General features: G+C 39.0%; 1 protein-coding gene across 10 annotated transcripts in view; it reads left to right on the plus strand.

Annotated features, from left to right (window-relative positions):
* ANAPC10 (anaphase promoting complex subunit 10) overlaps positions 1-21,857 on the plus strand; it is a 406,696-nt gene that overhangs the window by 4,690 nt on the left and 380,149 nt on the right. For 8 of the 10 annotated variants that reach the window (XR_012645413.1, XM_074993258.1, XM_074993255.1 and 5 more), the window contains 3 exons: positions 6,422-6,542; positions 12,378-12,468; positions 13,343-13,463. Coding sequence is in view for 9 of the 10 variants with exons in the window: in XM_074993258.1 (XP_074849359.1) it covers positions 6,428-6,542; positions 12,378-12,468; positions 13,343-13,463 (327 nt within the window). In the remaining variant the exon portion in view is untranslated. The remainder of the gene's footprint in view (positions 1-6,421; positions 6,543-12,377; positions 12,469-13,342; positions 13,464-21,857) is intronic. The other 2 variants (XM_074993259.1, XM_074993260.1) reach the window with 1 other exon arrangement.

Consider the following 21,857-nt stretch of genomic DNA (forward strand, 5'->3'; position numbering starts at 1 on the left):
GACTGTATCAAGGGAGCCCTAAACTGATGGTGCATGTAGTGACTGGGGGATTCACAGCCAGGAACAGGGGGACTGGACTAACTCAGTTGTGGGAGGTCTATAATAATGGTGACTGGGGGATGTAGTCCCTGTCCAGGGGAGGAAGATGAATAGGGTAGTGGTGGTATGTGTTGGCGGTGGCCTGAGGATGCTGTGCCTCTAAAAGGTGAAGGTAATGTGTACAGGTAGGGGGGCATGTAATGGGGCATTGAGGTGGGGGAGGGCATGCCTGGTTCACTGACTAGCAGTGAGATAATTAATTCCATCTGTCTATTCATTATAGATCTGTCCAGTTACAATTTCTGTATCACCAGATTCAGTGACTCTGTCTGCTTGCTCATGAGGGGCATGCATGATTCATGCATTTGTTGTTGTGACTCCATCCTTTGCTTCCTCCAATCACTAATTTCACTCTTTTCTTTTGAAACTGCTTGCATTTTGTTTTCCAACGAATCATTTTTGGTCGTCTTCTTCCACCACATTGTAGGCAGCTGGCTATTTGCTGAACTGTGCATGCTTGGTCTTTTTCCAGGGTCATTTGCTGGTAAAATAAATTTAGAAATATGCATTAGCAGTTGCAACATTTTTATCTGTACTTGGAACAATGACCACCGTAATAGAAATAATGGCTGCCTGTCTGTATTGAAGAACGGATTGCAACTGCAAGGTCACTCTTGTTACTTGTAAGACAGAAAATTACATGATTCTAAGCAAAATGCTTTGAGCTTGTCCACAAAGGAGGTTTATGGTCAACACTATGGTAAGTTGTCCTCAGTTTCCTGGGGAAAAAAAAAATTATTAAAGCAACTCCAGGGTGTGGGAGGGAAGGAGTGGTGCAGCGTATAAGGGTGGTTTCGCATGTCCCAGGGACACTGGACCATGGGGGAGCGAGCGTATGTAGCTTAAAGCCAGCATCCACATTTTAAATTGCTAAGTGGTTGCTGCTGCTGAATGAGTTAAAAAATCATTAAAAGTCAGTGGGGACATGCATGTGAACCAGGGGGAGGGTCTGAAGGGAGTGTGTAGGGGGGCTGCTGCATATGCGATCAACCACCTGCCTTGGATTTTAAAGCAGCTGCACCAGGAGATGCATGAGTCTGCTCTGCGCTGGATAGGATGCCAGGCAAAAAATCATTAGTGACTCATGAAACTTCCCACGCATTCTAGGTGGCCAAATGAGACGTCAGCCTGATTACACTAAAGGAAAAGGATAGGAAAAGATTGCTCGTTCTATGCTGCTATCATGTTGGAAAACTTGCAAGAATGCTTTGTGATGTCATAATACCAGATCAATTATTGGTGGCTTGGTGTCTTACCGTGGAAGAAGGAGTAAGTCACATCTCCCCAAAAGCCTTATGATGGAAATCCACAAGTGCATGTCAAAGTGCTTCAGCTTTTTGTCCAAGCAGAATGTGTGCTCCATCCCCAGGCACATTAACAAACTGTTCTTAGGGAAAGGGGCATAGACCCTCCACAACATGATTTCAACATACTATTATCAGTTAAAAAAAAAGAAAAAGCCTACTTACCAAAAGTGCCCTCTCCAGGATCCGGGTTGACTTCTGAAGCTGCCTCCTGAGTTAATGGCATGAGGACAGGACCTACCATCTCCAGCTGGATGAAAAGCTCCTGGTTTTTAGAACATAATTCTAAGCTGGCCTGCACCCTGCTGTCATACACCAGTTCCTCAGCATCATGCACTTCAGCACTCTCCCTGCAACCAGAGCTGTTGATACATACCACTTTTGGGGGGAAGAGGTTGTGTGTGTCACCGGAATAGCATGCAGCTCGTTATAATATCAGCATTTCTCGGGAGATGCCCCAGACTGACTGTCGGCTGGCGCAGCTCCTTGATCTTCACACAGCATTGCTGAATGTCCCTGTTGTAACCTCTCTCAGTCATGCCTTGAGATATTTTTGCATAAATATCAGCGTTTCTTTTGCTAGATTTTAATACATTGAATGGTGGCAATCTCTTACAGTAATGTATTTGGGGTGGAAATCTGGGTCTTCACTACTCTTTCTGCTAGAAGAGAAGTCAGGTGTATGTTGCAGTGACTATATTTTAGCCTTTTTATTTCTCACCTGAAGCTGTGTATTTGGTGTCAATTATGTTGGCTTAGTTTTGGGAAAAGTTCTGTAGCTTCTTAGAATTACTAAATGCTTGTGTGACTTCAATTCTTTATTAATTAGATTAAGCCAAATCTTTATTGAGAATGCAACAATGTTTCCATTAGACTATCACCTGATATGGTGATTTTTAAACCTTTAATTGCTTTTGTAAATTGAAGACTCTGCAAAAACCCCTAGTGTAAAATGTTTGTTTGATCAAAATCTTTCTTATTGTCTCTATATTTGTCAATCAGTAATATATTTGCAGAGACCATCTTTCTGAAAACTCCTCCAAGTTTCTTTGGGAGGCTTGGCATCAGTTGTTTTTTGACAACTGTTCTTTACTATCATCTTCTTGCAGAAGAACTTTTGATCTTCTTTCACACTTCTTGGGTGTTAATTTTTCTCTTGGCGTGCTGAATGCCTATACCTCAGAAGCTTAGTGTAACTGCACCTGAGCAGTTCTCCTGTACTTTTTGTCTGAGTAAATGGTAAAGCTTTCTTCATCTTGTTCTTTCACTTAGAATTTATAGTCTACTCTTCATAAAGAAGTCAGTATTAGGAGGTGGAAAAAGATGTAGCAATCCTGCCAAGATTTGTGCATGAAAGTCAGTGGGACTACTTGCAGTGTGTAAAGTATGCCTTTGCTAGGTCAGGGCTTATGAAAATGTAACCAAATAATTGTGGGTTTTTTGCTTTTTAGTATTACCTTTTTGGGAGTAGTCTGTTTTGTGAGAAATTCGACAGTTGTGGCTTTGAGAATATGATGTATTTTTTTAAAGGCATGTACAACAAACTCTGGGAAAATTTCAAGGAAAAATAATTTTTAAAGACTTGAGAATTCTGCCAAAAATTCTCTAGAGTAAATGAGTGTCTGGAAAATGTTTCCTTGAAATAGTCCACATTTTCAAAGTGATTTCTTCTCCTTTTTCAAGCAGTTAAATCTCACTTTTAAACAGAAAACATGACCACTGAAAGAAAAAGCAAAAATACTCTTACAAATGGAGATTTGCTCATGAGAACTACAGAGTTTCCTTTTAATTGAAGAAGGGAAGTTATTATTTAAGATTGTTTTTATAGTGTGTTAAGGCGTCTTTTAAATTTGAATAAACTGATGTAATTTTCTTTGGAGTGAAGATGTTCTGTCCCAAACTATTAATTAGTTGTGACTTGTGGAAGAGTGTAGCAATGTAGATTTGTTATAAACATGGGAAATCTTGAAAGTGTATGTAAAATCTCATCTAATACATATTTTGCCATGACAAAAGCAAATAAATGTTTGGTGCCCTTGATTTAGTAAACAGTGCATTCTTCAAGAGTCATGAAGTCAGGAATAACTTCTGTTTTCCACCAACGTATAAAAACAAATGATTCAAATTATGATTAGTAAAAAGACAAACTACAGGCTGCAGACCACAGATGTCCTGTTATTTTTCAGGACAGACTAAAATCTTCAATGTGGAAAACAGATCTGCAGAATTGGAAAGGTTTTTGGGTTTTTTGTTTTTTGTTTTGCTATTATTAGATTGAAAATTATTCCAGTGGCGGTAAGTAATGCAACTTTCTGCAACTCAGTTTTTTCCATGATGCTATACTTTGATGATTAATTCCAGCAAATGATTCTTAAAATTGCTATGGTTAATGATGCAGTAGGGAAAATGAGATACTAGTTTTTGAGTAGCCATTTTAAACAAATGGTGACAAAATTTAAAAATTGGGGTAACATAATCAACCTTGAGCTATGTTGGTGAGTCAATTATGAGCTGCATTCCAGTGTCTAATATGGGAACATCTTTGGGAATTTAACTCCAAAATATAGTCTAGAAATGAACATGAGGGAAAAGAAAGTCTATTAAAACTGATAAAAGGTGAAAGGGATATGTGTTTAAGTGAGAACTGGTGGAATCACAGCAGAAAGTGTGTGGGAGAAGATAAGATAGATAAATATAAGCAAAGTGAAGCAGTCAAAAGTCCAGAAAATGCCCACATTTAAATTTGCCTACCAGGCCAGGGGTCTGCATCCCATGGCTCCACAGCAATGTGTAGCTCTTGTAGGACTTTGTTGTGGCTACCAACACTATAATTGCAAAGTTTAAAACAAAGAAACAACCCCCCCCAGAAACACCACTGATAACCCTATTGATAACTCCACCCCTAGTGTCCTCCAGACAGATGGTTCAGGAATGAAAGTTAGGAAGACAGTGGTACACACACAAAATGTGAGGAAATAGACTATGTAAACAGTCTGTGAACATACTGCAGTAAACATGTAAACATTATAAATCATTGTGTGTGCGCTGTTCTTAAAATAGGAGTTACAAAATATATGGTTTGACATTATTTATTAAGGAGCATCTTGTATTGGGTTTTTATCAATTTTGGAAAAAAAAGGCTCTTGTTGCTATTTTGGTTGCTAACTCCTGACTTACCCAATCTTAATTCTGTGCCTTTGTACGGATGTATTTTGTATTTAGTCCATGGAACTACTCTTGAGTGTAACATTAAACAACAATCTAAGGTTGCAGCTACAGTCCTGTCTACACTACCATTTTTGTTGGTATAACTTAGATTGCTCACTGGTCCATGTGGGGGAACACACCCCTGTGTTATGTAATTGATGATATTGTCAGAAGCACCCAGCGTGGACAGTACTATGTTGATGAGACAACTTTGTGCCATGGGCATGGAATGGATCTGTGAATGATCTTACAGTGGGGCAGCTGTATTAGTACAGCTGTGCTGCTGTCAGATCACTAGGGTAGAATAGTCTAGATGCTTTGCTGGATTGGGGCTTTAGGGATATTCTTAAATTACATGATCACAACCTTTTTTTTTTTTTCCCTGCAGCACCCAGGCCACATATTAGTGCACAGGATGAATGGTTCTCAGTGAATGAGATCATTCATTTTTTTTTAAACTTTCTTTGTTCAGGGTATGCCCCTTATTTACTATATGCCATCCAAACCCTGCACTGGATAAGAATTTTTCTCTCTCTTTTGTGGGGGTTTATATGGTACCAACTCCTGTAGTCCTTACTGCTTTACAGATGCTAATGATTTGTCCTTCTAATGCCATCATGAGGTTTAGTAATATTTCTCCAACTTCAAAGATGAAGTACTGGAAAAAGGGTGGGGTCTTTTGCTTGCCAGTGGCAATGCAAAAAGTCTGAGCTGTAGAGGCAAGTATGGAAAAAGCATGAGTAGACTTGAACTCTTTCAGAATCCAATCTCGAGCTTTAGGAAAGCCATTCGCTGTTAAAAGATTTTGGTGTCCTTTTTCCATGTCATATAATTTTATGTTGAGAATAATGGATTGATTCTGTTTGCACTAGTCCGGTTCAGTATATACCCTGCCTCATTTTCTGCAGTGTACTACAAGATACAGGATCACTTAGGTGAGACAAACAGTTGAAAACAAAGCAGCAGAATTGAGGTTCTGTGTTCTGGAACAGGCTTTCTGTGTAACCTTGAGCAAGTCGCTTCCTGGCTCTATGACTCTTCTTCCATATCTAAAAATGGGGTTAATAATTCCCTACCTTGCTGTGATGTTGAGCATAAATATGTTAAAGATTGTGAGTTATTAAGATTCTGTAGTGACATGGAGTATGTGTGGAAAACAAGGCAGCTGCTTGTGTCATTCTGTACATAACATTCTGTATATTTTATATGAGAGAAGGCAGGATACCTGATGAATTATCATAATCTACAGGTGCCTACTTAGAATCAATAAAATTAGATGCTCTCTTAAGGGATCACATTACAAAATTCAGCATACATGCAGAAAGTTCCCTTCCCCCAAAATGACCTTTTACAAAATAATCTAGTTTTCATAGACTATGGAAAAGTCTAGATCACACACTTGCTTGCTATCTCCTTAAATGTAGAGGGTATTCTGGAGGATGTGTTTCTCCATCTCTCCTGTTTTTGAAGCTTTTCGGTTTTACTTTTATAAATATTCATTGGAGCAGGTACTTGAACTTAGATGTCCCATTTCCCTTCTCATTTTGTTGTCTGGCCCAGTGAAGTGCAATAACTTCACCAAGAGCGAAAAAGAAACCAATAATGCACATAAAATGTCATTGGATAAATATTCTGATTAATGTGAGACTTTTGCATGCTCCATGAAGGGTTTTAAAATAAATAAACCTTATTCTTGCATGTTTTTTTAGGAACTGATAATGTAAAACACTTGGTTGAGCTGCTCAAAATCTATTTTTCTCAAGATGAACACAAGAAAAAATATTATAGTCAATCTTTTCTTCTTTTATTAGTAGGAAATGACCACACCTAACAAGACACCACCAGGTGCCGATCCCAAGCAGTTGGAAAGGACTGGTACAGTTCGGGAAATAGGCTCTCAAGCAGTATGGTCTCTTTCATCTTGTAAACCAGGTAAGTTGTAAATTTAAATCTGAAATATCACAGCATTGGGGTTTTTGGGTCAGGATCCCATTGTGTGGGGGTCCTGACCCAAAAAGGAGTTGTGTGGGGGTGGTGTTGCAGTGTTCTTGGTGAGGGAGGGAGTTGTAGTACTGCTACCTTTATATATGGACTTCTCCATTCAGAGCTGGGGCAGTTAGAGAATGACAGCTGTTTGCTGGGAGCCCAGCTCTGAAAGAAGTGCCACACCAGTAGCAGCATAAAAATAAGGATGACTTGGCCCCCCTTACTTCTGTGCTGCTTCTTGCAGAGCTGGGCCATTGACCGGCAGCTGCCACTCTCCAGCAGCCCAGCTCTGAAGCCAGTACAGAAATATGGGTGGCAATACCATGGCCCTCCTAAAATAATCTTGCAGCCCCCATGCAACTCCATTGTGGGCCAGGCCGCCCAATCTGAGAAATGCTGGTGTCCCCAATTACATCTGTATAATATAATGGTACAAAAAAGACCAGATTTCTTGGGGTGACACCAGATTTCTCAGTGTGATGCACTATTTCATAGCCATGAATTTGGTAGGGCCTTATCTATGAGAGAAGATTGGAATTATTGGGGTTGTGTAGTCTGGAAAAGAGAAGACTGAGGAAGGACGTAGGTTTTCAAGTATCTAAAAGGTTGCAACAAGGAGGAGCGAGAAAAATTGTTCTTCTTAACCTGATAGGTCGGGAGCAATGGGCTTAAATTGAAGCAAGGAAGGTTTATGATGGACATTAGAAAAACTTTCTGAACTGTCAGTTTTAACCACTGTAATTAATTGTCTAGGGAGACTGTGGAATCTCCATCCTTGGAGATTTTAGTGAGCAGGTTAGATAAACATCTGTCAGGATAGTCCTAGATCAGTGGTTCCCAAACTTTTTGACACAATGCCCCCATTTTGGTTTTCACTAACCCCCCTGAAACCTCCCCCCATTTTTTGATTGAAGTAAATGAGTGTGAAGGGTTAAATGTATATTATTGTTCGTGATCAACTAAGTTGTAATTATTTTACCCGTGTATCTGGTGCATAGGGGAAGATTGAAAAAATGTGTAAAACATTAAATATTTTATTGAAGATTTCCAAATGAGCAAAAAATATTGGTTTATATATTCAACACTTTTAGCATATCACAAAAACGCATCAAATTCCAACCAGTTTAAAACTAACTAAAATTTGACTAAACTGCAGTAAACAGAATCAGACAGCAACAGACCGGTAGTTAATGGTTAACTGAGTTTTTTCCTGTCATTTCCTTTGAAGAGGAAACAGAAATTTGAAGAACAAATGTAAGCAAATAAAAGCAATTTGAATTTAATTAATATAATGAGCTGGATAATACTGATTTTCCATCACCAGTGCAAACATTCTAGATTTGAAGGATGAAAGAGCACAACACAAGCCACTTTCCACTGCCAGCTGATTACGCTATTTTATTTTTAGTAAATGAGAATTGAAAAACTAGTTTTGGAAAGATAGGTAGAAGAAAAAGGAATGATCACTCACAATGCTTCTTCTCCAACTTTCTGGTAAATGGGGAGGTATTTTACCCAAAACTCTTCTCTATTCATGATTTTGAAACTGACTCTTCAGTTCAAAGGCTTGTTCTTGCAAAGGACCTGGAAGTAAATCTGCATGATTTATGAAAGGATTTTGTACCAATTTCCAAACAGGATTATCAAGGTGGCATCTGGAAAATAATGCGCAAACTCCTCAGCAAGGCAATCCAGATGAGAAATAAAAAATTTTGTTCTTTTGATCCCAGTAATGCTGATCAAGTCCTTCCTTTTCAGCAAGGAATTTGTTGAGATGAGGGAATGATGAAAAGTTTCCATCCTGAATTTGGTGCTTCCAAAGCTGAATTTTCTCCATGAAAGGTATGATTGCATCACCATGGGCAGTGTTTATATTTTTTGCTTATAGCTTGAAATTGAGGTTATTGATCGCCTCAAAAACATCTACAAGCTACTCCATTGAAAGCTGAAATATTTTGTCTGTGAAAGCAACATACAATTCTTTTTTTCTGACTTCAGAGGAAGATTTCCACTTCATGCTTGAGTTCATAGAGTCGGCTCAGCATATTTCCTTTTGACAGCTAGTGGACTTCCATGTGAAACGAGAGCTTTATGATCAGCATTGTATTTAAAGTGCTCCTCTTCACAAAGTTGACAACTTTGATTTCCAAATTCGGTAAATTACACAGGTCATCTGGAAGAGTCTGAAAGTTGAGTCTCAGTTATGGCTGGATGCTTTTCTTTGAACAATGCCATGAATCCAGAGCAAGAGCCAGGCATCGTTGGGCCACCATCAGTGCAAACACGGACTAGCTTTTCGCGTTTTCTATGAAAAAGGTAAGACACTGTTGCCGAAGTGTCAGAATCCTCCATCAACCACAAATTGAGTCTAAACAAGCAAGTGATGCCATAAAGCTATATCAGTGGTGCCATTGCTCTGAATTGCAGAAAACCCTAGTGTTTTATTTTTTTCCAAAACTTGTCTTTTTATGTTCATTAATGCGATACTTCACTGTGTTATCAGAGAGCAACATTTTTGATAATTTTTCGGACTTTAGGCACCAAGCACAGCGTTTGCAGCACACCACAAGCATGGTTTCACAAGTGTTTCTCCAATCACGTAAGCTTTCTTTGCTTTGATAGCTCATAAGATGCTTTCACCAGTTTGGCCATCTCCTAATAGAAGTTCCAACGTAATCCATTTCAAGCAACTGAAGTTTGGCAAGAAGAGAATCTTTTTTGGCTTGTCTTTGAGTGTCTTGTGGTTTGTATTCAACTATCATGCCCGAGGGTGAGTTCTCATAGTGTTTTATGCCTTACAGTTCTCAGCAACAGTGCACTGAGGAAGGTCAATCCCATTTTGTTTGTGACGATGAAAACAAATTTGATATACTCTTCATCATACTTCATTTGCTTTGTCACAGACATTTCTACAAAAAAGGGGAAAAGGAAAAAAAACTGAGCCAATATCAGAAAAATTTCAGCCTGTCAACTCAGAGAAATTGAATAAAATACTATTTTAAAAATTGCTTTAAAAGTCTGTAATTAAGAAGGCTAATATATGTAGAAAGAACTAACTGTATTTTTTGGCAACGTAAACTTAGATATCAAATTTAATGAATATCCCTGTTTAATTAAAACCATTATAAACAATTGAAAAGCATTATATGCACAAAGACAGACACAGTGAATATTATAGGCCTCTAACCTCTATTCAAGACATAAAAAGAATAGAATTTACCTTCTGTTGGAAGAAATAACAAGTAACACAGACTATCCTGATGATGAAAATCAGCAAATTGAGCAGAACACATGGCTTGAAGAGGATGTGAATGACTTTCCAAGAAAGCAGTTGAACGGTGGAGAATGATTGTATTCATAGAAACATATGTGGTACAAAGAAGTTAGCTTTACACGCTTTCTCTTCCCCTTTGTTAAAAAATAATTTTCTTCTTTTAAGGACAGACAGTGATGCTTCATGGTATTCTTTATTTGTCGATGAGTAATGCTGACAAATGTTGAAATCTAACCCTCTAATATTTTTTTTTTTAATAGTTGGAGTGTGTTAACAATTCTGACGGGTACTTATGGAAGAGATGATTAATGCTGCTAAAAGATTGAGTATTTCAGCTGAATTTGCTGTTTAAAAATTGTTTTTTTTCCTTAGAATTTCATGCCTCTTATGGAACCACTTCATGGTCCCCAGGATGGCATGCTTCCCAGTTTGGGAACCACTGGTCTAGATGGTATTTGACCCTGCCATGAGTGCAGCTGTCTTGACCCGATGGCCTCTCAAAGTTCCTTCCAGTCCTGTGGTTCTGTTTTGGAGCAACTAGCTAATGTGAAGGAGTAGCAAAGAGGATGGAGTTAATAAGTTGAATTGCAGAAAACATAGGGAAAAAATGGAAAAGGCTGGGGCAGTGGCAGGAGACAAATAACTCAAGACCTGCCTGTTTACAAAAGTGATGTCCTCATCTGCAAAAATGATCTGTGGGGTTCCAGATACAAAACTGGTATCTGCATCCATTTCCACAAAAATGAGAAATGGGATAGCCACATCCTCATATGAAGCAGATATTCATGGATTTGCAGGTCTCTACAAATAATCATGATAGGCATAAAACAAAAAGTGTAAGATGTGTAAGATTTAGATTTCTTTCAATTAAGAGAGACCATTAGCGAGTAGAATTATTGCCAGAGAAATGTGCACTCAAGGGATCTCTTAGTTATGTACTTCAGTCATTCAGTAAAGTAAGTTTCTTTTTAAAAATATTATATAGTTGAGTATTAACGTTGTTCTGTACTTTAGTATGATAGTGTTTTGTTAATACTGAAAATAATGATTAAGTAAAGATCAGCCTTTTGATTATAAAATAGATGAATGACTTGAAAAATCAGGAATAGTAACATGGCAAACTATCCTCAGCTTTGTTCTAGTTTTACGATGATTCTTTATGTAATTCTATTTGGTGTGTTGTGTGTGTGTGTGTGTAGGGCTCAATCCTGTAAACGTTGATGCATGTACTCTTCACTCATTTACATGGGTACTTCCTTTGACTTTGCTGGTACAATTTCACTGAGTAACAGTTTACAGGATCAAACCCACAATAAAAAACAATTTTAAGTAATCTTGGCCCACTAGCTCAGAAATACCTACTGTTTGTAAAACAATTCAAGGGCTAGGAGAAGAGAAATAAGAGGGAAAGATGTTAAAATGGCCAGAAATGGCAGTCATAATCACATGTTCTTCTACAGAACTGTCCAATATTACTCTAAGCTCATATACAGCCATGGAACAGTAGTGGATATCCCAATGAGGTATTCCTTAGTCATACCGTTCTACTTTTCAAGGTGGAGCCTTAAGATAGAGAACATGAATAACCAGGACACTTACCAATTGTTAAAACGTATCAAGTGTTGTGTGTTTTATACTAGCATATTCTGGGTGCAGTCTGACCATGCACCTATCACCACCCAAGAAGAATCGGTATCCAGAGTAACTGTACTATTGACATGTTCATGCTTTTTCAGAGTATTTCAGGCTCTTTCAAATAAGTCCTTTTAAAAAAGTCCCTAAAAGAGGATTCTTCAATAATATTTTAACTGATTATAATGTTAAAATTAGATTCTCTTTCCTCCAATACAGAATAAAAGAGCCTGTCTGCAAAATACTTAGAGCACAGCTGGGGACATACTAGAAACTTAAAGGAGCGTTCTAACAGCAAAAGTGAGCCAAGTGGTTTAAATGACTCTTTTGCAGATCTTTCTTGGTGTATCAGAATTCTGGCATCTTTCTCTGGAAATTGAGTGGAAGTGACAAATAACACCTTGTATTTTTAAACTTTCACTAGGTTATAGTGAAGCTTATGGCTGAATTCCCAGTTCTGTTTTGCAAACAAAACTTTACTCTATTGGTTATATTATTGGCCAGACAGATCTTCTCTTTTATTATGTTCTGTAAAAGCCTTAGCATGATTCTGGATGCTGGAAAAAATTATATGCAGATTTAAGACCTAAAAGAATTCAGCAGATCTCTAAATTGATTCCCATTGGTTTCAATAGAGTGGAGGGATGCTCAGCACACTTTGAGATTGGGTTTATAGGAAGAAGATCTTATGCATCCATTTTGCTTAATAAAGATATCTGAAAACTTGAATGGGTAGAAGTACTTGCTATGTTTTTGAACTTGCATTTCTAAGTTTGTGGTAGTTATCCTTCTAAAAATATTTTGTTATACCAGCAGCAAGGGAACCCGATACAGGAGATTATTTTTATTTAATTTTTTTTTTTTTGTGCCTTCAGGCTTCGGAGTAGACCAGCTACGAGATGATAATCTAGAAACTTATTGGCAGTCTGATGGGTCACAACCTCACCTGGTGAACATCCAGTTTAGGTACAAAATATTTGTGATTTGTTGCATGTAATGTGCTTGGTTACAACTCCTGTGGAAGTACATTCTGACTGACAAGTCATGCAGAATTGAGCTCTCTCTTAGTAACATGGTTAGGAGCTAGTTAGATTAATTTGTTTGCAAAATCTGCTTTATAAATTCTTAGTTTTACTGTAGCAATGACCAATTAAGCAGTTCCAAGGTGAGTGCTGTGCTGGGTGTCTTTACACTATCATCTTCTGAGACATGGTGCTATGTCTGCACTAGTTTTTGCTTTGTTTTGGCTGCAGTTCAAGATATGGAAGATAATATCTAGAGCCCTGATTTAACTGCCGTTTAAAGCCACGTTACCCTTTTCTGCTCTATTATGTTGTAGCAGGTACGACTGGCCACAAGACTCCTGCACTCCGTTAATATGGTTAGTTTCTCACATCACTGGGGACAAGACTTTGACAATTGAGTCCTGTTTCCTGTTGATCCCTTGACAAAATTGCTTTCCTTAACAAGGACACCCTAGCCCAGGCATAGCAAATCTTAGTGCGTGATGAAAGGTTATGTTTGTATTGACTTGTGTTTTAATTTTTATGTTGTGTTGGGAGTTTTTTGTTTGACATGTTGACCGTATGGTTGCTAATGTTTGTGTAGGTCTGTGTATTTTGCTGTCTATTGTAAGCTTGTTTTAGAAATATGTACTTCATAAAAATTATACGTAAATTTGTAGTTGCTATTGCACTAGAGATCCTAAAAATCAGTATAATCACATTGGCATCAAGTTTTAGAACATTTTAAATTGTGATCTTGACAATCTCAACAAACTCTCACTTGGATAATTTTTTCTTAAGATGCTTGCTTAGCCTTTGCTGCTTCTTACTTACAGAAGAAAAACAACAGTGAAGACATTGTGTATTTATGCAGACTACAAATCTGATGAAAGCTACACCCCAAGCAAGATCTCTGTCAGGGTAGGAAATAACTTCCACAATCTTCAAGAGATTCGGGTAGGTCAATGATTCTTCATCTGATAACTGTGTTTCATCTTTCATTTTTAAGAAAGCATTGTCACCATTTATACATCGGTAATAGAATTTGGGAGAAACTTAGCAATATGAGACGTGAACTGCAAACTTGTACATAATTTTTTCATACCCTTATTTTCAAAAATGTATATTTCTCAAAGGACATGCCTGTGTATTATTGCCTTATGTGAAAGGAGTTGTAGATTTGCTCATAAATCCTGGTCTTTTGCATAGTGGGGCAGTACTTTACCACCAAATGGACCACTATTACGTAGGTTGTGTCAGAAACTTTGCTTTGCAGGAAAGGTAGGGTTTTTATTTTGGTATTTCCTTTTTGTTTTTGAGTATGTAGTTTCCCAAAGTTAGATTCTAGCAACATCCAATGCCACTTTGCATTCTTCTCAACAAAATTCTGTAACTCTCTAAGGCTGGGTCTACACTTGGCCCCAACTTCTAAGGGAGCATGGTAATCAGGGTTATGGGAGATTACTAAAGAAGTGCTGCGATAAATATGCAGCATTTCATTAGGCTAATTCTCCCCTGCAGCAACTTCGAAGTGCTGGCATGCCTTTAGCTGCTGGCAGTTCGAAGTTTATAATTTTGGGGAGTAAAGGCACTTTGAAGTAGCGTGGGCACTTTGAAGAGAAGAGGCGCTTTTAAGGAGAACCCATCACTTCTGGCAAGCCACTGGCTGCATGGCCAACCCTGCTCCTCTGGAGTCCTCTGGCCTGTGTTCATGCTGCTCACTACCTCCTGGTGGGCGAAGGCTGGATGCAGTCCACAGGGGAATGGGGGTTGGAGGGAATGGGGTGGTAGACATTAGGGGGATGTAGCTGGTTGCAAGAGCCGGTGCAGAGTCTAGGGGGAGTGGAGGGATAGGAGTGGGGGGTGGGGGTGCAGCCAGAGGAATGCCCAGAATGCCTCTTCAGAATCTCCACCTACTTCCTCATTCTCCTCTAAATTAAACCTGCCTTTCCTCAAGCACCAGCATTCAAAGTTTAAAAAAAAAAAGTTTTCTATTTTTCATTGCAAATATATAGTATTTCACCTTCATTGTGGGCCAAATAGGCTCCCAGGCTAGCCTACAAAATCTTAACTACCATTTTAACATTGTTTCTATGGAAAAATACATTTTGAGTTACAAACGACCAGCTTTCCGATGAACTTTCGGAACATTAACCTGTTTGTAACTTGAGTGCTGCCTGTATATCAAAGGTGCGAAAGGAGTCATTTTGCATTGTTTGTAATATTAGTTTAATTTCCAAAGCATCCACTGGATGTCACTGTTGTCTGTCATGACTGTCCTGGATTCAAACACCACCCCCCTCAATCCACTCCTCCGATATATTAAACAAATCATTATAAAAGGTTAATGTTCTACATACAATCTAAATAGTATGAATGTTTTTCTGCGAAGCAGTAAGCTCTACTTTCTAAGGTTATAGTGTACTTATTAATATTTTGTAGACAGTTAGAGATGTATCTTTTTACTTTCTTAGATTCAAATGTTGTTAATTATACACTGGATTGTTGTCCACTGTTTCTCAGACTAGTCTGGTGTGTTTTTTTCACCTTTCCTTCTGTATATTTTACATATAACATCTTTACATTTTTCTCCCCTACAAAATTAATTATAGACTTAAAAGCGTTTGTCTCCCCCTTCTATATCAATACGTTAATATATACTGAATAAAATTAAAGCTGTCTCACATGAGACCAATAATTCCTGGACATGCCAGGTGTTCCTGCACTGCAAATTTGGGAATAACATGAAGCCTTCAGGCTGCTAATTAATTAACTGCTGTACTTTTATACTGTAAAGGATTAATGGCTAATTCGTTGGAAATGTTGACATCAAACACTACAGTGTATAATTTTCTGTTTCATATTTAAAATTTTTAGGAATTGTAAAGGAACTATAAAAACTTTTTTTCTCATAAGGTAGCTCTTCTTTTAACTCTTCATTGATGATGATGGAAACTGAGTTTTTCTTTTTTTTATCTTCTTCTGCTTCTGTGACTCATAGGCAAGTGGTTAAAGTGGTGCAAACTGTTACAAGATCTCTTAAGCAAAGCCACTTTATTATACAATGATTCCGTTGGTTTCAGGACTGATTAACTGTGTGGAAAATCCAGCTAAATCTTTTTATATTTTTCCATGGATGCTTGCCCAGTTCATGGAGTTTAATGAAAATCCTATGATGCTTTCATGTGTTTTCTTTCTGTTGACAACAATCCATGTTCAAAAGAATGAAACATAGTTTGCCTATTTTGTATCCATAACTAAGCATTCCCTACCCTAGAGTTCGTATTCTGAAACCCAGGTGCACCTTTTTGGTGTCAAAAATAATAAATGTTCTGTCCCCAAAACATTCCCTTCTGAGGACTACATCACCACTACTCTCTTTCAAGCTGAGGAGAACTGGGCTCCCTTTGGAGTCTGGCATCATTACTCCCTTACACTGGTTCCTCCAGCTGTGCTGGGAGATGTAAAGTAATTCCATCTCTCCAGGTTTAAGTGCACTGAATCTCTTTGCATCATTCCACTCCAGCCTAGGGAGCAAGAAACTGAGACTGGGAATGAAGTAGAGTTCTCCCATGTGACAGTGCATACAACGCTACTGGGCCAGCTCACAGAGGCACTTCTGAGATAAAGAGCCAGACTTCAGTGCAGGGTTCAAGTTGTTACACTTTCACATGATGTGAAAATAGCCAAAGTGTGAATTATATTATTCATCATCACTGCTTCTCCCCCCAGGTTATGTAAGCTATGAAAACTTGCTCTATTAAGAAGTGTTACAGTGCTAAGTGCAAGCTGGAGATCAGGTTATATCTAGTCTCTTGCTTTAATTTCTTTTGTGTATACCTGGTGATGGAAAACCCAGCTGCAGAGGGGTGGAGGAGAGCAAGATGTCTCCAAGGCTTGTTCTACCAAAAGGCCTATAACAGCATGGTACAATATCAGAAGGAAAGGATGGAGGCCAGATTGCCTGGAAAATGTTTGTTTTTGATTCACTGGAAGCCTCTAGAAGTGTGCAGTCCTAAATACAGTATAAAGCTGTTCTTGCTTAACAGAGCCACTCCAGAAAAAGATGCAATGCTATGCTATCTGCTGTCACATGTGGATAACTCAGTCACATGCACCTGACTCTTGACTCTATGCTGATTTGCTTCAACAGGAGTGAATCTAGCTTCTCTTCTGTATTTAACATTTGCAAGTAGGCACATAACCAACACTAGAATGTAGTTTCAAGTATGCCTTCTCACACCATCCTGTCCCTGTGGGGAATGTGAATAGTGAAATAATTAATCCCTGTATTAAGGAATGTGAGAAATTTTGTTCAAAAGTAAAGTTCACACACATGTATTTCGTTAAAACTGGCGATTGATTGAACTCCTCTAATGTGGCACTCTCTCATCCAGCAACATCCATGGTCCGGCGTGATTTTTGATATCCACTTAATGTGAATATAACCAAGTTTTCTGCAGTCCCATAAAGTTTGTTTACAGCCACCAGTTTTGACTCTCTGTGTACTGTGCTGTTATTTAGCTGTAACTTACTCCTAAATGTCTACTGACTGCCCAATGAATAGTAAAGTTGGTAATGCTGCTAGACAGTATTGACATCTGGTAGTTCAGTATGGGTCAAGTCTCAAGGGTGTCAAGCTAATGACATTCAACCTGTAGTGTAAATTTTAATTTATTTTTCTGCTTTGTTCTGATAAGGAATCCAGATTGTGGCTGACTTATAACTTTAGAAATAGCCACCAATTTTCTTGTTAATGAACCCAATTCTATTACTATTCCATATTAATATTCAGCACCTTACTTGAATTATCTGAAAATAGCTATTTCACATTCTAAAATCTTTTGTAGTTAGACAGCAAACAAGCATTTCTTAATAGATGTTCCTTTGTAAATTGAACTTTTTATGCTAACGGGCGGGACTGATGCTAGTTTAATTTTAGGCTGTGCCTAGACTGCAGGCTTTTGTTGACAAAACTTCTACTGACAGAAGTTTTGTTGAAAGAGCACACATCTAGACTGCAGATCTCCTGGAAGAGGTCTGCTGGTTGTGAGTGTTCTGTCAACATCCCTGTGCACCTTCTTTGCCATGAGGAAGAAGAGATATCTCGACAGGGGGGGCTTTTCTAAGGTTTGGCCCCATGTTCTCCCAACAGATCTGTTAGCAAGAGATATGCAAAATACGGTGCGCATTTTGCATATCTTTTGCCAACAGTTCTCCGCACTCTAGACACAGCCTCAATGTGTTAGGATGTAATATTATTTATACAAACTCTTATTGCAGTGTATCAAGCTAAGACTTGCAACTGTACACAAACACCATTTTCTTTTACTTAGAAAAATTTCAAAACTGTTAATCAAGTTCCAAACCCTCTTTAGTCTTTTAGATCATAAAACTATCTGCAAGTGATTTTTGAAGGTATGGCTCTACTTTGAAAGCTGAATATGTATAAATTACAGCTTCTGAAGATCTCCCAGTTTGTCAAAATCTTACCTACTTCTTTTAGTGACTAATTTTAACTGTTCACTTCTAAAAGCACTTCCAGAACCATTCTAGCTAAGAGTTAGTTTGATGGAATATTTTGTTTGTTATGCATCAGTGCTATTGATTGTGAAGTCCTGATTTGTTCCACCTCTGAAAAGGATAGTGGTCTTGTGTAGATGTAATTAAGGGCATAATTTGACCTTTAGACATTAGTGGTGTTATATAACACCACACTCCCTACAGTGTCAGACAGGGTTTTCTCCATTATGTGGCTTGTCTCTCACATTCTAGGTTAAGCTTGTGACACTGACCATTAGAAAAACATTTTCTAACAGTAGATGCAGCACAGTTTGCTTTGGAAACCATGGATATAAATATGCCATGCTATAATTCCACTGCAAGAGAATCAGTTATTGGAGTAGAGCTTCTGTCTGTGTATGCCAAGACATAGCAATCCTCTATGTAATGGAAGAAAGCGTCTTCTGAAACTTGTCCATGCTACTTGTGCTCCATTGTTGAAAGAAGATGCTTTGGGAGAATTTCCTCATTAGGAAATTGATCATGTTGCCTTCACAACTGTCCCAGGAACTACTTTCTTGTCTCTGTGTTGTGTTGTCGCTAGATTGCACGGTGAACAAATTTTTTATAAGAACAGTCCAACTGGGTTATAGCAAAGGTTCATCTAGCCCAGTATGCTGTCTTCTGACAGTGGCCAATGCCAGTAACAAACTAAGAATTTGCCCTATCTTTATTTATGGGGTTGGTACCCCAGTGAATTATGAAAAACCTTCACTCATATAATCATGGAGAAAAGAATTCATAAGAGCTGTGTTCAACTCAAGATGAAAAAAGGCATGTGAGCCCCAGGACAAATTCCAGTTGTTAGAAGCCCTCATACTTAGTTATATTGATATGAGCTACAAATGTATGGATATGCCTTGCAGTTGTAGGCCACATATCAACATGTTTGTATTTCACCATGTTGGTCTTTTCAACTGTGTGGTCTTCACCTCTGGCTCAGGTTAGTCTAGTCTTAGATAAGGTATTGAATAAGCGAGAAGTTCTCAGTACTCCAGCATGTTAGGGCAGAATTGGTTTGGTGGCTAGAACCTGTAAACAGGTAGAAAGAGGTACCAGTTAAAGTCACTGTTACGAAGATGCTAATCACAGGGGCTTGAGGAGTGGGTTGGGGAGCTCTTCAGATTCAAGTAACTTGGTCTCCAGATGACATGGTGTTGCACATGAACAGCCTGGAGTTCAAGGCATAAGACTAGCTTATATAGCATTCGCTCTGTCCTTCAAAACTCAGTAAGGTAAATCTTCACAGACAATGTGACAGACGTATGCGATATAAACAAACAAGATGGCACTTTTCCTTTATTTCTGCCTTGGGGCCGTGGTGGTATCTGCAGAGTGAGGTAACCCTGATGACTCTTCATCGCCCTTGAATCAGCCATAGCCCATATTTCCTGCAAGGCATCATACAACCAGTCATGCATGAGTCTTTCACAGATCCACCATGAAATGTACCAAACTGTTTTGCGTCTAACTTTGTCTGCACAGCACACATCTTTCAGCAGTGTGTAGTGTACCTATCCCCACTGCACCCCCACCCCTCATCACAGATATACGTAGCAATGTAGCCAGTGAAGTACAGCATGAGGAAGTGGAGTAATAACAACCCATTTACTTGCCCAGGCCTCTCCATCTGTAAGTGTAGTATCCATCTACCTCCATATGACTGCAGCCTTTCCTCTCCTCAGGAAAAAGACTTCCCCTAGTGAGGAAAGGGTCTGATGTGGGAGAGGGGGAAGGCAAGCAGCGATGAGAATCCTGGGCAGTTTGCTGCTGCACAGCCTTTCCCCACCCCAAGGAAGGGCTTTAGTGGAAGGGAGTGGGGAGAGGGAAGGATCAGCCAATATCCTGCTGCTGGAGCATTTAATCTCCATGAGTAAAGGCTCTGGAACGGGGGAAGCAGCATTAAAAAACAGTATACCCCACAACTAGAGCCCTGCTTTGTCTTGATGAAAGGTGCTGGAAAAGGAAGAGTGACAGGAAAAATGTATGGCAGCGAGGAGGCAATGGGGAAGGTCATCTTATCCCCACTCCCTTCCCTGTGCCAGAGCCTTTCTCCAGCATCCTAGAGTTGCAACCAGATTTTTCACTGTGGCATGCAGCTGCACTGACATTACAGGTTGCTGCTAGTGGAATGTAGTATAGAAATACCCAAGAGTCACAGTTCTTGTTCCAAAGGAAGCGTGAGTTCAAGATTGTTGTTTGACACCTTCCCCCAACATGCAACAGAGCTCTGCTTTATGCCTTTCTACTGATTCCCAGGGTAATTTCAAAGATCAAGAGGGACGGAGCCATGACAGTTCTTGGAGCTCTGTACTGGTCAAGGCACTTTAGCTGACAGATCTCCACTTGTTGTCCGCCTCTGATCTAGCTCCCAGACCACCCAGATCAGATCTGACAGCATCTTGGTCGTATACTTCATCCAGACCCGAAGCTAATGGAATGGTTGTTTGTTAGCTGAGTACCACGGACAGAGACTGCTTCCTACAGGATCAGGAAATCCTGATACAGAGCAAGAAAAGATCTACTAGAAGCAGTTAGTCTTTTAAATAGAAGAGGTTTGTGATATTGGTAGCCCAAAGTATTCTGGACCCAGTCCAGATCTTGATACCAAAGATCCTTGACAATTTATTGCACTTTAATGGGGCTGAACTGCTGCCTTTCTTTGTTTTGTACTGAATTCAGCCTGCTGACTGCACAATTGTACTTTCTTTTCTTACCCCATGTTTACTGATGTTTCTTAAATGACTATTACACACTTCCTTCAGGTCAGAAAACCTACTCCTGCCTGAGATATCTTTAGAGTCCTCATGGAGTTTTCAGTTGAGTGTCTCTTAAATCTTTACTCCGCTTCACTTTGATTATGATCTGCCCAGTTGCTGCTGCTTTGACCAGAAATGGAGTGAATTTCAGGTGCTTCAGCTGAGCCCCCATAAACAAAGACAATGATGCTGTGGCCTTGCCTAAAACTAGTTCCCAAGGTGGTTTCAGAACTTCCATTAATCATTCCGCCTGTCTTTCAAACTCTACACCAGGAGATGAGTGGCTACGTATGTCCAGACTTTGCTTTATTATGTGGACAGGGCCAAGCCTTTAAGATTGTTGCTCCACGTGTTTGGAGTGACAGCCCCAAGCAGTAGTAAAGGCAGTTTATCTTATCACACATTATCACTAATGTCAAAATGGAGACTGTAGTATTTTATTCAAGTGGAATATTTAAGTTCATTGCTGCAGAATTCAAGTGATATGATCTGCCTGCTTCAGAAATGTGCTAAGATAGAAATCTAGAAAGCAGTGTTATGAAATAACCCATTGGCAAATGCTGCTTTGCTACTTAGCTGCATAAGTCAGAAGCCAAATTCATGTAGGTACTGTGATTGCTGTTCAACTGATGCAGCTGATGCTCTTTATTCCTACTTTCATGAAAGAAAAGGACATGGTAGTCACTTGCACAGACAGATACTGCTTTTTGAAAAAGGGGAAAAATCAAAAATGGATGTTGCATGCGTGTGCACATACAGTGAGATGGACACTGGCAACTTCTTGAAGAAGCACAGTTATTATAGGTAGGTACCCATTTCTGTTCTCATTTTCCTCTTGATCCATGACTGTTTTTTTGTTTCCTTTAAAATAAGTGTATCATGTAGTCCTTAACAGAGGACTAACAACTGTATTGCCATGTGACCATGAGAGGAAAAAATTCAAAGCACTAGCTTTCTGCTCTTAACATATCTAACAGGTATGGTTTTTCCTTAGTATGTTCCTTAGCTGGAATCTTCACAGAGGAGTAAA

The sequence above is a fragment of the Carettochelys insculpta genome, chromosome 4 (genome assembly GCF_033958435.1).
Source record: "Carettochelys insculpta isolate YL-2023 chromosome 4, ASM3395843v1, whole genome shotgun sequence".
NCBI classification, from domain to species: Eukaryota; Metazoa; Chordata; order Testudines; family Carettochelyidae; genus Carettochelys; species Carettochelys insculpta.